The sequence below is a fragment of the Equus przewalskii genome, chromosome 10, assembly GCF_037783145.1.
Source record: "Equus przewalskii isolate Varuska chromosome 10, EquPr2, whole genome shotgun sequence".
Taxonomy (NCBI): Eukaryota; Metazoa; Chordata; class Mammalia; order Perissodactyla; family Equidae; genus Equus; species Equus przewalskii.
In genome coordinates, this window is record NC_091840.1 from 11916251 (window position 1) to 11934846 (window position 18596).

Genomic DNA, 18596 nt, shown 5'->3' on the forward strand with positions numbered 1-18596 from the left:
CCTCAGGACTTCTATAATTATACTAGGATTTAAAATTAAATTTTTATTTAAGCTTCATTTAATTAACCGTTATCATTCAAATGCTTGCAGGCAGGGACATTGTTCATTGTTTTAAGAACAATGGGCCCCAGCCTTGTGGCCAAGTGGTTAAGTTCGCATGATCCACTTTGGTGGCCCAGGGTTTTACCAGTTCGGATCCTGGGCGAGGACGTGGCACCGCTCATCAGGCCTGCTGAGGTGGTGTCCCACATAGCACAACGAAAAGGACCTACAACTACAATATACAACTATGTATTGGGGGGCTTTGGGAAGAAGAAGAAGAAAAGAAAAAAAAAGAAGATTGGCAACAGTTGTTAGCTTAGGTGCCAAACTTTAAAAAAAAAAAGAACAATGGCTGATGCAAAAGTGTTTTTGATGAATGAATTAAAGAATGAATGGATACGGAGTTGCCAGATGGAGTTGATATCAAAATTCACTACTATTCCAGGAAAATTCTCTGAGTCCATTCCTCATTCTCTGTCTATGAGATCTTGTGAATTTCTTCTTCCATAGTCAAAAGCATAAGTAAAAACATGATTTATAGCCTATGTCCTTCCTTTGACAGATATTTTGTGAACTAACAAACATTTTGAACAGTCTAATTTTCAAAAAGTTAGGTCTCTCCTTTTTGTTGGTTAAAGCGAAACTGGCTCCCATTTGTATCTGTTCTCTGGAAAAAAATCTTCAATTAATTAGGCTTAGAGGTAAAAAAATCTGAAGTTCTACCTTAATTAAATTTTAAAAACATGCCAGAAAAAACTAAAATGACATTTTAATAGAAATATAAATTAATATTTGATCCAAAGAAGTTAATGTTTGGGCTGTAACGATATAAAATTTAAAAAGTGCATAAAATCTGAAGAATAAGATTATTTATTATGAAATGTTATCTTTAAAAATGTCTGACATATCACAAGTATAATTTCATATATTTGTGCTTTTTAGTCGAAAAGTTATCCTCAATTCACTTGTGATTTTTGTGGTTTGACTTGCTACTATGTACTGTTCTCTAGAACTTTGTCAACATCTTGATAGTTGTCTTGGCCTGGGAATTGAGAATTACGGTGTTTCCATGACAACCTTAAATGAGGTGTTCCTGAAACTAGAAGGAAAATCAACTATAGATGAATCAGGTAAAAAAATGCTTGAAAATTATCATGGAAAAGTATTCATAACGCCTAGTGCAGTATATATTTCAATAAGACACTGTTCCAAAGATGTGATTAGAAAACGTGGGGTTCCATGATTAAGGCCGTTCTTAGATAAGCGTATATAAAGATGAAATGCATCCCTGTCGCATTTGTTACCTCTACTGCCAATATTGCCTTTTTATTAAGATGGCCCATTTTCTTCCATTCAAGACTCACTGCCCCTCATCTTAACTTGTTTTCCAAGAGCAATTTCAGACAAAACATTTATTTTAAATCTCTCTTCAAGCACTTTGACTATGTCCTCTCACTGCCTGCAGGCTTCCGTGATTTCTAATGAGAAGTCAGCTTTAGATCGTATTGAGGATCTCCTGTGTATGATGAGTTGTTTTTCTCTTGCTGCTTTCAAGATTCTCTTTTTGTCTTTGGCTTTTGACAGTTTGACGATGACGTCTTTAGGTGTTGATCTTACATGCATCCTACTTGGAGATTGTTGAGCTTGTTATATGGGTAATTTAGTGTTTTTCATCAAATTTGGGAAGATTTTAGCCATTATTTCTTCAATACTTTTTCACTCTTCCTCTCTATGCTCTCCTGAAACTCTCATGTATGTGGGAGTGTGTTAGCATGCTTGATAGTGTCTCACATTTCTCTGAGACTTCATTTTTCTTTGTTCTTTTTTCTTTCTGTTTCTTAGACTTAATAGTTCCAATTTATCTTTTGTCATGTTCACTGATTCTTTCTTCCACCAGTTGAAATCTGTTGAGCTTTTACTTTTCAGTGCATTTTTTTTGTTATTGTACTTTTCAACTGCAAATTTTCTATTTGGTTATTTTAACCCGTTTTTATATCTTTAATGATATGCCCTATTTGATGAGACATTATCGTCATACTTGGTGATTTACAAATGTGTTGTTCAATGTACAAACATTGTGGATTTCCTAGATATTATTGTTTTTGACATTAAAATTTTTAGTGTAGTCATGAAACATAACCTATAATTTAAGATCCTTTAAATTTATTGGGACTTGTTGAACCAGCATTTGCTCTGTTTTGGTAAATATTTCTTGTCCATTTGAAAACATTTATATGTATATATGTACTTACATATAAATGCATATATGTATGTGTGTGTTTATAGAACTATATACATAAACAGTATGTATTTACAGAACTTCAGTTGTCATGTGGAGAGTTGTATAAATGTCAATTTGGTTAAATTGGATGATAGTGTTGTTCATATATTCTATGGCCTAACTGATTTTTTTTGGCCTACATTTTTCTGTCAATCACAAGTGAGGGATATTAACGTTTCCAACTATAATGCTAGATGGGTGGTGATTTATCATTTTCTCCTTTCAGTTAGGTGAGTTTTTACTCCATATACTATGAATCTCTGTTATTAAGCACACACACATTTAGGATTAGCAGGTCTTCTTGACAAATTGCCTTATGAAAGGCCCCTTTTACACGGTGGTAATGGCAGTTATCCTGAAACCCAATCTGTCTGGTAATTAACACAGCTGCTTTAACTTTAATGTGATTCGTGTTTGCCACTTTAAAAAAATTTTCAATTCTGCTTGCTCCTTTAAATGAAAATGCATTTCTTGTAAACAGCATATAGCTGAATTTTACTTTTTAATACATTTTTACAATGTTTCTTATAAATGATGTGTTTAGTGTGGTTTTAATTTTAATTTTAATGTGGTTATTGTTGTAATTATGTTTAAATCTGCCATTGTGGTTCCATCTGTTCTTTGCTCCCTTGTTTCTTCCTGCCATCTCTTGTTCATTATTAGCAAACCATTTTCTTTCCATATTGCCTTTTTAGCTGTACTTTTTCTATTATTTTTTCATAGTCACCATATAAATTTCAATAGGAATCCTTACTTAATAGTCTATACTCCAACATTATTATACTATTTCACACAAAATGTAAACACCTTCAAATAAATGCACTTCTATTTGTGTCTTTTCTTTTCTATGAGTTTGTTTTCATGTATTTGACTTCCACATATGTTATACATCTTTTTATACTTTATAATTATGTGTGCTTCAAATATATGTATGAGACAGAGAGAGAAACAGAGAGACAGATTTTAATGTTCTATTATATTTACCCATTTATATCCATTTCTGGGACTTTTAACTCTTTCTTTCAGATCTCACCTTTTATCTGGTATAGTCCACCTTTATCCTAAAGGACATCCTTTGGCATTTTTTGTAATCCATGATTGCCAGAGACAAATTATTTCAGGTTTGAACTGTGTGAAAATGTCTTTATTTTGTATTTTTCTTTAATAATTGGAAGATACTTTTGTTTGATATAGAGTTCTATAAAGAATGTAGAATTCTAAGTTGACAGATGTGTGTCTGCTGGCCTTTCAGTATGCAATATCATTCCATTTTTTTTCTAGACTCTATTTATTTTGATATGCAGTTAGCCATTATCCATATCACTATTCTCCTTTATGTAATGTGTCTGTTTTTATCTATTTTTCAGACTTTTGTTTTTCCCTGATTTATAGGAATTTGTAGCTTCATGAGTTTGTGTTTTTTTGTATTACTTGGGATTCTTCAAATTTTTGGATCTGTGGGTTAATATTTTATGTCAATTTTGGAAATTTTTTTCTCTATATTTCTCCCTTCATCTCATTCCCTTTCGTCTCTCTTTCTGGTACTCCAGTTATACGTTTGTTAGACATTTTATATTGACTCACAGATCTCAGATACTCTATTTAGGTTGTTCATCCTTTATTTATCTTTGTGTTAGAAATTGGGTAACATCTATTTACCTGTCTTCATGGTCACAGATACCTTCTTCTTTTGTGTTCAGACTGTTTTAAGCCCAAGAAATAAACTCCTCATTTCTGATATTGTATTTTTCCATTCTAACATTACCATTTCTTCTTTTTTATAATTTCAGTTTCTCTGTTGAAATTCTCCATATGCTCACTCATATTATCCATCTTTCCCATAATATCTTATAACATATTTATCATAGTTATTTTTAAACCCATGTTTGTTAATTCTAACATGGTCCAAATGTGTGCTGATGACCCATATCAGCGACTGATTTTTTCTTCTCCCATGTGAATTACATTTTTCTGCTTCTTCATATGTTTTGTAACTTTTATTGTATGCTTGGCATTGTCATAAAAAAAATCAGTAAAACACTGAAATAAGCAAAGTCCAGAAAATGGCATGATTCTTACTCTGTCAAGCTGCTGATGTGGATGACTGGAATTGATCTAATTTGTGTTGAGCAAGTGTCTAGGATTTTGCACAGCTTTTGTTAGATTTAGTTCATTCTCAGGTACAAATGTTTTCAAGAAAGGATCAGGCCTTTCCCTTCAGCATGACTTAATATTCTAGCACAGGTAAAATTCTAGAGAACTCTCTATTTTATACAACCCCACTGCCAAATTTATCAACAACAGAAGATATCTCCCTGATTTTTCAGCCTGCTACCATTTTTGGTTTATTAGTTTTTTAAGATTTTTGGTTTATTTACTAGTAGGAAGTTAACATGACTCTCCACTCTTGACCATAGCTGACCATGCCATGGGAGATCTCACCACCTCACAACCTTACACCCATACTTTAGCATGTCAATGTGTTGTACCCAGCCAAGGTCCATTCTGCCTCAGCATCTCTCTCTACTCACTTATCCAGTGACCAACCTTGGTGGACTTTCTTCACCAAGGAAGGCCCCATGCACCTTGATGATGTCTTGTAAAAGTAAAGACCATATGTATCTTAGTGTGGATCTCTCTCAGCTTTTCCTTCCTGTCTCAAGCCTTTGGTGTACCATTCCCATGCACTTGAGGAAGTTCTCACGGGAAAGAATTGGTAGACAGTGTAAACTCATTTTGTGAGTTGGGCACGATGTGACTCTAGTCAGTCATGCCACCCCACATGTGACCATCAGAGTTTGTTTAATCTGAGTTTCTTTCTCTTTATTCATGTCTAAAATTGTTCTCTCCTCCTTCTGCCATGCCCATAAAGATGAAAGCAGCCAAAGGCATCATCCCCTCTAGGAAGGGCGCTTCCCTTTATGAAAGTTATTCTTTTTGGCTTTATGCCCTCATCTATCTGATGGATTAAAAATAGCTGTTATTTATTCTTTTGGTAAGAGAGATGACAGTCTCTTGCAACCAATTGGAAGCAAAAGATCCTTGAATTGTTCTTTTAATATACTGTTGACCATTGTCTTATGTAAACTCTTTATTCATAACTGGAATGGAATGTTTTCGTGTCTATGGTGAAGCATGTACATTTATGGGTGTGTGTTTTTTGAGGTTTGATATCAGTCTTATTTTAGCATCATACAATGGACAAGATCCTGAGTGTCCAGAGATTGTAGAGGATATACAAAAGAGTGCAGCCTCACGTGATGTGAATAGATTTGAAACCCTTCCAGTAACAACAATTTACAGTTAACCTCCAATTTGTTGCATGTCATTTGTAGCTTGTTTCTCTAGGTGAACACATAATTGTTTCCTTTACCAAATTTCTGAGTCACACCTAGACGCTATAATGATCTTGCATATTTATCTTAACCTCTTTAACGTATTGTCTGTATCCAAATTGTCTGAGATCACCTTTCTACTCCTTTTGTCCAAGAAATGAATCTTTCATCTATTTTTCTAGTTCAGGGCAGCAGCCAATAACACTGCATGATGCCTCCAGTTATGCAGAAGACACTAACCATGATATCCTTGATAAAACAAACTCCTAAAGTAAGCTCAATAAAGTACCTTTGAAGTGGGATTTTATAAATTGTTTACTTTTTGTTTTGCAGATATTGCTGTTTTGGGAGAAGTACAAGCAGAAAGAGCTGGAGACACAGAAAGGCTTGTTGAGATGGAACAAGTTCTCTCTTCACTTAATGAGTTGAGAACAACACTCGAGGGCATGGCTCTCTGGAGACAGCAAATCTGCACAATTGCAAGGGTTCGCTTGTTAAAGTTAAAGCATGAAAGAAAAGCTCTTTTATCTCTGTGAGTATCAGAGTGCCATAGATTTTTTTCAGTCAATGCGTTAAAAAAATAAATCTAAGGTGTAAAAATGAGAGAAAACAAACATAAAATAAAAATAAATTTCTGCATCTACAAAATTGGGTAAAGTATAATACCCAGTCTAGTCAATGGTCCAAGTAGTTACCTATTAGCAGACTAGCAGGTGGAATTTATAACGTTTCAGAGTTAATGTCAGCAGAAATGTAATGTAAGTTGGTGTAATATGTTTTCCCATAATATTCCCTCTCTTTCAAATTTTCCACTGTTGTAGGTGACAGAAACCTTGGAATGGGGAACTTTTTTCCCAGTATCCATATGCCGATGCCCTATTGTAGATGCTATATACTTATGCTACTGACTCTTCCCTGGATGTCCTGTCTGAGTATATCCTACTTGCTCTTACCTAGATGTCATGGTTCCCTCCAGCCCTCTTAAGTAATGGTAGCTTACTCACCAAACCTACTGTGTGCTTGATGGGCACTATCCTTGCTCTTAAGAACCATATCTCCTCTCACTAGCTCCCTGCCGTCCATGGTACTTTGGCTGTCAATCAGTGCCTTCTCGATGAATACTTTAAGTAAGCATCAAAGAGATAGGAGGCTTGGCACATAATAGAATCTTAATAAATACTTGCTAAATAAATAAGTAATGAGAATTCATTGAGAATCTTTGATAAGGAGATTACTATGCCTTATGAAAAATCTTTAATGTTAATTTGGCAACAGTGTGTAACAGCATCTGAGAGATGCCAGTCATTTAGCAAGAATTCAGACAGGATGTAATATTGTAAAATTAGAAATGAGGACTGGAAGTTTCACTAAGATATAGTGAAACTACACTAAAAATTTCTGACATTTCAAATCAAGAATACAGTAGAATAAAAATTGAAATTTTGAGCCTGGAGACTAAAGAAATCATACAATCACTAATAGGAATAGGGACTATGTGAAGTGAAGGACTTGACGTGAAGAAAATTGAGTATAAAGTGTTGATGAATTAATCAGCCGAAAGGGAGAGCATAACACTGGAATCCCAGGAGAGAGGCAGAATCTGAAAATAGAATTAAAGGACACGTATCCCATGAAATTGTGTGGGATAGCAAATGGCCGGAGAGCAGCAAGAGAAATGAACAAAGGATAAATCTACATTGCATCATCTCTAATTTAGAGGTAGGAACAGGGCAAAATGCTCAAGAAATGAGTCAGAAGGCTTTATGTTTAATTTTCATGATTTCTTGATATTATTAAATTATAACCTGTTCAGACAGTCTTAAAAGGTTAGGAAATGACTGCATTTACATTGGCACTTTTCTTCTGTGTAGGTTATTGATTCTAGGAGTCGGATTTTGCCCTCTTCTTTTGGAGTATATCGTCATGAAAATATATCAAAACAGTTACACGTGGGAACTTTCTCCTCATTTATACTTCCTTGCTCCTGGACAACAACCCCATGCTCCTCTCTCTCAATTATTAATCATCAATAAAACAGGTAATAATATGATGAATACTCCATTCCAAATACGTTCACTGTTCAGAGCATTACTTAGAAAACATAAACATAAGAGAGAAAAATGAGCTTTTGACTTCAGCATGTGTTAAAAATGATTTATGAGGCTTGGAGATGAAGAATACAAGCCTAAAATGGAGCAAGAATTAGGAAAGTATTTGTCAAGGAGAAATAAATGATCTGGTGGCAGTTTGGAAAATGAAAGAGTTTATACCAACAAACATTTTTACAGCTTGAGACGTAAGCCACTTGCCATACAATTCATTCACTTAGAATGTACAATTCAATGGTTTTTAGTGTATTCACAGAATTGTGTAGCCCTCACTACAATTCATTTTAGCATATTTTCATCTCAAAAAGAAATTCCATATTCATTAGCAGTCACCCCCATTCACTCTGCCCCCAGCTCTAAGCAAACACAAATTTACTTTCTGTCTATGGGTTTGCTACTCTGGACATTTAAGATAAGTAGAATCATACAATATATGATCTTTTGTGACTGATTTCTTTGACTTAGCATGATGTTTTTAAGGTTCATCTATGGTGTAGCATGTATCAATATTTCATTTTTTTAATTGTTGAATAATATTCTATTGTACGGATATACCACATTTTATTTATTAGTCATAAGAGGATAGATATTTTGTTTTTTTCCAACAATTGACATTATGAATAATGCTGCGATAGATGTCCACGTACAACTTTTTGTGTGGACATTTTTTTTCATTTCTTTGGGATATAAACCTAGGAGTAGCATTGTTGGATCATATGGAGACTGTGTTTAACCTTTCGAGAAACTGTCAAACATTTTTAAAGTGACTGCACCAATTTACTTTTACACTAGCAATTTGTGAGGGTTAAAATTTCTACACATTTTCACCAACACTTGTTATTTTCTGTCTTTTTTATCGTACCCATCCTACTATGTGTCAAGTAGTATATTGTGGTTTAATTTGCATTTTGCTAATGGATAATGATGTTGAGCATCGTTTCATGTGCTTACTGACCAGTGTATAGCTATCTTCTTTGGAGAAATGTCCCCTTTTTTGGCTGTTTAAAAAATGGCTTGTATGTCTTTTTTATTGAGTTCTAAGTGTTCTTTACATATTCTAGATAGAAGTCGTCTATCAGGTGCAATAGATTCTCATTATTCACAGATTATGTATTTGCCAACTTGGCTACTCACTAAAATTTATTTGTAACGCCAAAACCAATACTCGTGGCACTTTCGTGGTCATTCACAGACACGTTCAGAAAAGTGTACATTTTGAGTTACCTGAGACACACATTTCCAGCTGAGGTAGAACAAGGCAATACCTTGCCTTCTTGATTCGTTTCTCACACTTCAAACAAATCTCCTCTCTACAGTCTATTTAGTGCCACATTTTTCACATTTTTGTGCTTTTTGTTGGTGATTTTGCTGCCCCTCAAGTGTAGTGCTGAAGTGCCTTCCAGTGTTCCAAGTTGTCTTCCTGTATCAAGAAATATTTTGAAAATCAATTAATAATCTAGCAGTAGTGAAGTGAGATTTAGCAAATTTGGTGGTTATTTCGTATAAATTATCTGTGTCATTAAATCCTTACTGTTACAGCCATTCATTGCAAGATTCTAGGGAAAAAATTTTGTCCCAAATACCATAGGGTGCCAAAAAAGACTTTTACATAAGCAGTAATGGTAAGTAAACAAACATTACAAAGTAAACTCCATGAGAAGTGGAGAGATTTTTAATTCACAGTAGTGAGCATGTTATCATGTGGAAAAATATCCTGACAGTCCATATTACAGTAAGTATCATGTAATGACGTTTATTATCATTTCACTGCACAACTTGACATTGATTTTCTTAGTTTTGTGATACCTGATATATTTAACTGCAAATTAGGGGCAAGCATTGATGACTTTATACATCCTGTGGAGCATCAGAACATAGCTTTGGAAGTGGATACATTTGGAACTAGAAATGGCACAGATGACCCATCTTATAACGGAGCCATCACTGTGTCTGGTAATGAAAAGGTACGCTGGTCTCTATTTAATAATTTTTCCCAAAGATATGGAAAGTTCATATAATATCAATATACTCAGGTCTCCAATTGATGAAGCAAAATGAAAAACAAATACTGCTTTCATTTATTATTTGGTAAATTATATTCATTAGTATGATAAATAATCTGTATATCAATCATTGTCTACCAACACAAACGGTGTGTATTAGCAAAATAAATTCTATACAATAACCCCTGTCAAGTGCATATTTAAGTCCGAAGAATTCATATTTCCTCCCAAGGCTTTTATAGTACATATATTCTGAAACTTCTATTTTCTTCTTAAACAATAATAACACTTGATTCTAGCCTGAAGCCAGACACCTGGTGTCCTGAAAATCAGATACAGCCTATATGCATGTTTCGTTTTATTTACACAATATTTGTTTTTTGTTTTGATTGTTTGACGACATTTTTAACACATGACTTCTTAATTAAAATATTGAAGTTTGACCTCTTTAAAAAAATAGATCATTGAGAATTTATAATCATACATTTTATATTATAGAATTACAGCTTTTCATTAGCATGCAATACCAAAAGGCTGAATTGCTTCCCAGTTCTTATGGATATTGTTAGCAATGCGCTACTTGGAATGGTTAATCCGTCAGCACATATCCAAACTGACAGAAGTACATTTTGGGAGGTAAGTATAGAAACTTATAGACTCTCCTCCATCAGGAATCTCCCAGATCACTCTTTCAAGTGTTAGAATCTTATTCTTACGAGTAAAGCACTGTATAATAAATTAATATTTGATTCACGCTAGCTCTGTGGCTTTGGAAAATCAGTCCACTTTTCAGAGCTTAAATCTTTTTAATGTAAAATAGAAATGACAAAATATTTTTCAGAGACAATGAAAGTGAAATCCTATGCAGCACTATGACTAGCACAAAAAGAGTGAAAGAAAGAAGGAAAGAACCAAAAAAAGAAAGAAATAGAAACCTTATTATTATTACTTTTAAAAATGCTACAAAAGAAAACAATTTAGGACAGAGTTCAGGCTGGAATTGCAGATTGGTTATGTTAGAATTACTCTAGCTCCTTGTCAGAAATATTAATTCCTTGGGCCTACCCTAGACCTACCAAACCAACTTTTCCATACATTTGGGCAAAAAGCCTTATTCCTTGAAAAAGGCCCAGGTTATGGAACATGTACAGCCCTTTAAGTTTGAAGACCAGAATACCTATCAGAGTTTGTAATTATTCCTTTCTGATTTTTTCCTAAATATATTTCTCTCTCTTAGAGAGTTCTTGGAGCACAGGGATGATATATTTTTAACACATATTGCCCCCTACCTAGAATAGGTCCTGGCACTTAAGAAGCACTAAATGAGGGGCCGGCCTCACGGCTGAGTGGTTAAGTTCATGCGCTCTGCTTCAGCAGCCCAGGGTTTCGCTGGTTTGGATCCTGGGCACGGACATGGCACGGCTCATCAGGCCATGCTGAGCCAGCATCCCACATACTACAACTAGAAGGACCCACAACTAAAAATACACAGCTGTGGACTGGGGGGCTTTGGGGAGAAAAAGGAAAAAAAAAGCACTAAATGACTTATTTGTTAAATCCTTAAATGAATGTCAGAGGTCAGCAAATTATCTATATCCCACTCAACTCTAGGGTTTTATGATAATATAAATGGCTAATAGCCATTTATCCACTGGCATATAAAACGGGCCATGTACCCATCATTTTTTTCATATGCTCCAGCAAGAGCTTGAGTTACATTTTTGTTACATACCTCTTTATGTGCTCAGGAAACAAAAATTGCTTTCAGTCAGAGTGTGTAAAAAACTTAATCATTAAAGCAAAAAGTTTTAGTCATCCATCAAGTATTAATTAAGGATATATGCTCTGGTTCATTTAATTAACCTCCTGTATACCTGTGAAGGTCTTTTCAATTTTCTGGTGTCTGAGGGCAGGATACAACCATTGAGCAAATTGCCTTGGGCTTCCATCTGTAAAAACTCCCTGTTTTAGCTAGACTGAGTCTGACACCAACCAGCTCAGTTGACCTGGTATTTATGTGCCCATATTAACTTTACTATCTCCAGCAACTCATTTTATATTCTACTCTAATTTACCTACTCCTTGCTCAAGTAAGAGACTTTTGTAGTTTCAGACCATGCTTCTGTCCTGCCCAAAGTCAATTAATTTACCACTGAGCATTGAACCTACCCAGCACACAGGATGTTCTGGAAAGATTCTGACAATAAGCTTAAATCTCATGTTTCTGTGGTTAGCAAAGGTCTCTCTGATGACCATTCTGGCTCTAATTATGACTTTTTCAGTAATGTGCTTCATCAAACAACTATGTGAATCATGAAAGTAACATGGGGACTGCTTCCAAGACAGTCTGAATCTTCTATCCTTAAAGATTGTCACAAACAGGAGCCACAATAAGCATAACTAAGGGCACAGGTTTTCCTTGGCGATTTCACTTCCCCTTCTAGAGCCTCTTCTTTACTTTTGAATCCTCAACTAGTATTTATATGGTTTATGGTATACCTAAAATATAACTTATTATCACTGTGCGCAAAAAACATCTGATATGATTTTTGAGTCAAGCTATCACATATGAAATAATTGAAGGTCATTTAGGAAATTGAATATTTCAACTGTGAATTATCATTATTTATTATTTAGCATCAGAATAAATTTTAGAGTCACAAGGTAAGAAAACGAAAAATCTTATTCTTATTACTTTCCAACTTTGTAATATTAGTAATTCATTCAACTTCTTTGAATCACTTTCTTTTTTTCTTTTTTGCTGGGAAAGATTTGCCTTGCACTAACATCTGTTGCCAACATTCCTCTTTTTTTCTTTCCTCTGCAAAGCCCCAGTACATAGTTGTATGTTCTAGTTGTAAATCCTTCTAGTTCTTCTGTGAGCCACCGCCACAACACGGCTGCTGACAGACGAGTGGTGTGATTCCATGCCTGGGAACCAAACCTGGGCTGCCAGAGCAGAGCACACCAAACTTTAACCGCTAGAACGTCAGGGCTGGCTCTGAATCACTTTTCTTATCCGTAAATTTGAATATAAAGCCAAAAGTCAAGCTTCAAAACCGGATGGATAATGAAAGAGTTTGGGAACCTCAAAGGAGACCTAAGGCAGGATCATATATAATTGGTTGTATATTTTTAAAAATGTATTCCAGAAAATGAATTTTGAATTTCTTCATTCAGCTCATCCTGTTCTTTGCATTTTCAGGACGACCAGGTTAATCCACTTGAATTCCTGGGACATACCATTTTCTGGTTGGTTTTGTCATCCTGTTGTGCTCCTTATATTGCCATGAGCAGCATTGATGATTATAAGGTAATAATGAGTAGCTGAAACTCTTGTTAGTTTGTATAATTAGAAGCTGAAGGTAATATAATTACAGGATTTTTCATGAAGCTATTTATACATGTTTAATCGAGCAGCCAATTCAGATGTAAATCCTAAGTTATAAAAATAAAAGGAAGTTTTATAAATGGAAATATAAATGTCTAGATAAATAAAATACATTACTGATAGAGAATAATTCTAAAATTTATATGGATACAAAAGAACCCAGAATAGTCAAAATAACTTTGAAAAAGAAAAACAAAGTGGGAAAGAGGCACTCACAACTAGAATATACAACTATGCACTGGGGGGCTTTGGGGAGAAGAAGTGGAAAGAAAAAAAAGATTGGCAACAGATGTTAGCTCAGGTGCCAATCTTTAAAACAAAAAGAATGAGTTGTATTAATTAAGGATAATCATATAGATACCTGAAATGGAAGAGACATTTCAGATATAAACCCACATAGACATCATCAGGTGGTTTTCAATATAACTGCCGGAGAATTCAAATGGGGCAAGGTCCGACTTTTCAGCAAATTGTACTGAAACAACTTGATATTGTTATGAAAAAAAATGTTCTCAACACTCACCTCACAGCATACACAAAATTATTTTGAAATGAATCATAGATCTCGTGGCAGACAAATATTTCTTAGATGGGACAGAGGAAGCATATATTATAAAACAAAATGATAACTTGAAGTTAAAATCTTTTGTTCTTTGTAAAACACCAGTAAGAAAATAAAGAACTACGGGCTGGGAGAAGAGTATTCACGATATTTATATATCTAGCAAAAGATTTGTATCAGGAAGATAGGAACTCTTATACCTCACTTATAGAAGATAGCCTAATTTTAAAGATGGGCAAAATATTTGAACAGATACTTCACCAAAGAAAACGTACAGATGGAAAATACTCCTATGAAAAGATGGTTGATGTCATGAGTAATCCAGAAAACAACCCCACTGAGATACCTTTACACACAGCAAATAAAATGAATAATGTTAAAATGACTGACAATATCAAGAGTTTGTGAGGATGTGGAGAAACTAGAACTCTAATGCATTGCTGGTGGGAATGTAAATTGTACAATCACTTTGCAAAACAATTTGACTCTTTCTATAAGGTTAAAATTACATGTAGTCTATGACTCAGCAATTCCTCTCCTGAGTGTTTACCTAAGAGAAAAGGAAACATCTTCTCATATACGGACTTGTGCATTAATGTTCTCAGCACCTCTATTCATAATAGCCAACAACCTGAAACAACCCAAATGTCCATCAAGCTGTGAATTAATAAGCAAATTCTACTACAGCATGTAATGGCATACTACTCAGCAATACAAAAGGAACAATTAATAAAAATGCATCACATGGATGAGCTTCAGAACCATTACACTGAGGGAATGAAGACAGGCACAAAAGAGTAAATACTGAATGCTTTAATTTATAAGAAATGCTCAGAAAGCTAGAACTAATCCATAATGACACAAAGCAGACCTATGGTTTCTTGTAACCAGCGATAAAGGCTATTGACTGCAAAGAAGCATGGGAAATTTTGGGGGGTGATGGAAATGTTCTATAGCTTGATTATGATTGTGATACAGCAACATATGCATTTGTTGAATTCATGCAACCGTATACTTAATATCAGTACTTTTTATTGTTTGAAAATTATATTTCAAAAAAGTTAATTGAAAATTCCAATGTTTGACAATCTATAAATTTTCATTCACAGACACTCTTTCATTAATCCAAATGAATCTTTAATGTATCTACAAGTTATTGGAGCACCTTATTAAAATGAAGATTCTGATTCAATAGTTCTGAAGTGGAGACAAATTTTGAGTGGTAATCATAGGGTGTGAATTGATATGACTAGTCAATGCAGGTCAACTTGCGTTAGCTTTACTTATAAATTTTGATAGACTATCCTTTAAGGGCTCCATTTTTGTAACTTTATTACACAAAATCCATGAAACCTTGCCTAAGCATTTCTGTTTACTCAGTACCATCTTCATCTTTCCTTGTCACTTCTTTCCTGTCCAAAGTAATTCTGTTGCCCAAGAGAAAACAGTACCATCCATATAATGTTCTCTTTCTAGCGTGGAACCTCCAGGAATCTTGGAAAATGCCATTTACCGACCTGATCTAACTGTCAGTCATTCTGGCAATAACATAGCCCAAACTTAAAAACTTCTCCCCTAGGAGACATGAACACGTTCTTTCTTTGGCCTATGGGATGCCACAATTTCACTATGTTTCTCCTAACACTTTGGCCACTGTCTCTCTGTCTGTCTCCTTTGGAGTTTCTTATTCCTCAATATCATCTCTAAATTTTGAGAAATTCTCAGGTCTCAACCCTTGGCTCTCTTTTTGTGTTAGATGTCATTCTCTCGTAGGCAAGCTCACCTAACCCTAAGGCTTGAAATCCCCTCTATCTATTGGTCATTCACAGGTTTGACTGTACCCCAGATCTCTAATTTCACCTCCCATACTCATCCAAACTCCCTTCTCAGTGTTTTCACTGGTGGCATCACAGATTCTCAAACTTCATGTTTCCAAAACTGAGTTTATAGTATTCCTAAATGTGTTTCCCCTTTCATATTTTCTGTCTCCATAAGTTGCAGGACTATGTACTTAATTATCCTGTCGTTAACCTAAAACCATCCTTCAATCCTCTCATAGCTTCACTCACATATCGAGTCAATCACCAAATCCTTGCCAGTTGTACTATCTGAATGGACCTATGTTGGGATACTTTGATATGAATCCTTAGGTCAAATTACGTCTCAGACATGAGCATCATTTAGCTAATCAGAGGCCATCCGCAAACTAATTTAAGTATGTTTTAAAAGAAAAAATACATTCAAAATTATTAGAATGGTTTAACGTATGATTTGTGCCCAAAACCATATCACTTGATAAGTCATTTTAAAATATGTAATTTAGTATGTTTAAGCAAAGAATGACAAGGAATATAAAATATGTGTATATTTATGGATGTGTTTATATTTATGTACATATACATAAATATTTGGATGGGTAATAAGTATTTGAACATATATTTCAGTAAAACTACCCTCACACATCATTTATTTAGATTAAAAGCATAAAGCAATTTTATGTACATGCAGAGAGAGAGAAAGAGGAGGAGAGAGCGCTTCATATTGAGTCAAACTGGAATCACTCTGATGGGGAGTTAGCTGATTAGATACTGTTGACCATTAACAAATAGACAGCCAGTAATTTCTCCAGCCAAAATGGGTTTATTTGAGATCAGCAAAGGCTTGCAATTCCCCGTCTGCAACCATGGCAAGTCTCAAGTAAGTCCCTAGCAGTGAAGGGAGGAAAAACTCTTTCACATAGGGGAAGAGGAAGTTGGGATGGGTATTGTAAACAAAGAGTCCATTGGAGGAGACTGGGAGTTGGAAATGTAGTGGTTTTTCATTGGTTGAGTTGTGGCAGCCTCTCATTAGCTGACCTTCTTGCTGGTCAAGAAGAGGAAATCTCTCTTCTTCCTGTTGGGCTCTGCTATCAAGGTAGGGATGAGAGCTCCCCTTTCTGGCCTCTTGACTCCATTTTAATGAGGTTTCTGTTTATTAATTTGCACAATAGATAAACTCTCCCACCCCACCCCCATAAATCATTAATCACTGTTTTGTTTACTGCAGTATTATCACTTTGATTTTTTTTGAAGTCTTCTTTCACATATTTCTACCAGGTGTGTGATGAACAGCAGTGTCATTAATTAAATCAGCAAACTGATCATGTATGATTGTATCTATCCATATCCCTTGGTCCAGATTAACATTTGCAGCCATGATGCAGAATTATTAGAAATGAAGATTTTGTTTGAGTATTTTCTTATATAATTCACATTTTCTTAAATCTCAAATTGAAATATCACTTTGTATCTTTGTTGTTTCCCAATCAGAGCAAAGCTTGGTCCCAGCTACGGATTTCGGGGCTCTTCCCTTCTGCTTACTGGTTTGGACAGGCGCTGGTGGATGTTCCAATGTACTGCTTGTTCTTCCTTTTTATGTATTTAATGGACTATGCCTTAAACCTCCAAGAGACTATATTTAAATTTGTAAATCGGATTATACAAGTAAGTGACGATATTCATAGAACAAATATCATTGCATGATTTAATTAGAAAACTTGAAGATGCAAACTGTTTTCATTGATATTCACATTTTCATGAATCAAATAGCTATAAAACCCTGTGCTATAACAATGTTTTGGATCCTAAATGTTATCCTAGATTGCATTTATCTTTAACTAAACTTAGCATTCCTGGTGATTTCAGATCCCGTGTGCTGTTGGTTATGCCACGTCTCTTATCTTCTTGACATATGTGATTTCATTCATTTTCCGCAAGGGGAGAAAAAATAGTGGCATTTGGTCTTTTTGCTTCTATATTGTAAGTATGTTTCTTGTGACCATTTATTTTGTATATTCGATATACAATTCTGACCTAACATTTTAAAATTTACCCTTTGTAGAATGATAAATTAATATTGCACTCTAAAATATTTTGTTTTCCTCATGTACAGATCCTTTTCAAAATCTGCATCTTTTTCTCTTCCTATTTCTACCCTAGTCTTTCTTCAAAAGTAGCCAAATTGTTTCTAAAACTATAAAATATTTACTAGAGGGAAACCTGGAAACCATCTACGTCTTCCTTTTACTGTAAAAGAAATAAGCCCAAAGACCTCCATGAAGTTATACAAGATTACAAATACTGTCGCTAGCATAGTTAAAACTAGAAACTACTTCTTCAGACTCTCTCCTCAGAATTAATTCCATAAAGCAACACTTATTTTATCTAAATTAGGAGAGAAAATACATGTGATTTGTGAATATCTATTCTAATTTCCCGTCATTTCAGGATGCCAAAAAATAATTGATTCAACAAACATTTGTTGGCTTCCAACAATGTGTCACCAGCTAAGATTGATAAAGGAGAAAAAATAGACAGTTTCAACCCTGGAAGGACTCTCAGAGGGTAAACAGATAAGTAAGCAGGCACCTATTAAAGCAAAGTGAAAAGGAAAAGATTGTGGAGATATCATCCATCTTTAAAAGTCTATTGTACAACTGGGGCTGGCCCCGTGGCCAAGTGGTTAAGTTCACGCACTCTGCTGCAGGCGGCCCAGTGTTTCGTTGGTTAGAATCCTGGGCGCGGACGTGGCACTGCTCATCAAACCACGCTGAGGCAGCGTCCCACATGCCACAACTAGAAGGACACACAGCGAAGAATATACAACTATGTACCGGGGGGCTTTGGGGAGAAAAAGGAAAAAAATAAAATCTTTAAAAAAAAAGTCTATTGTACAACTGAGTAATAAAGAGGTCTATGAAAACCAGAGAAAAGAGAGATTTGTTCATGAAAATGAGAGCAGAGATTTCCTTTAGGAAGTGAAACCTGAAGAAGAGTAAGATTTCGACAGCTAGAGAAGAAGAATGATGCAAATAGAAAATAATGGGTAAACAGAAA

General features: G+C 34.9%; 1 protein-coding gene across 5 annotated transcripts in view; it reads left to right on the forward strand.

Moving 5' to 3' along the window:
• The window catches only part of LOC103541338 (ABC-type organic anion transporter ABCA8), a 67393-nt gene that overhangs the window by 35229 nt on the left and 13568 nt on the right, over positions 1-18596 (forward strand). For all 5 annotated transcript variants that reach the window (XR_011523281.1, XR_011523282.1, XR_011523283.1 and 2 more), the window contains exons 18-25: positions 1053-1172; positions 5992-6190; positions 7530-7696; positions 9597-9730; positions 10268-10405; positions 12975-13082; positions 17031-17204; positions 17406-17519. Coding sequence is in view for 2 of the 5 variants with exons in the window: in XM_008508105.2 (XP_008506327.1) it covers positions 1053-1172; positions 5992-6190; positions 7530-7696; positions 9597-9730; positions 10268-10405; positions 12975-13082; positions 17031-17204; positions 17406-17519 (1154 nt within the window). In the remaining 3 variants the exon portion in view is untranslated. The remainder of the gene's footprint in view (positions 1-1052; positions 1173-5991; positions 6191-7529; positions 7697-9596; positions 9731-10267; positions 10406-12974; positions 13083-17030; positions 17205-17405; positions 17520-18596) is intronic.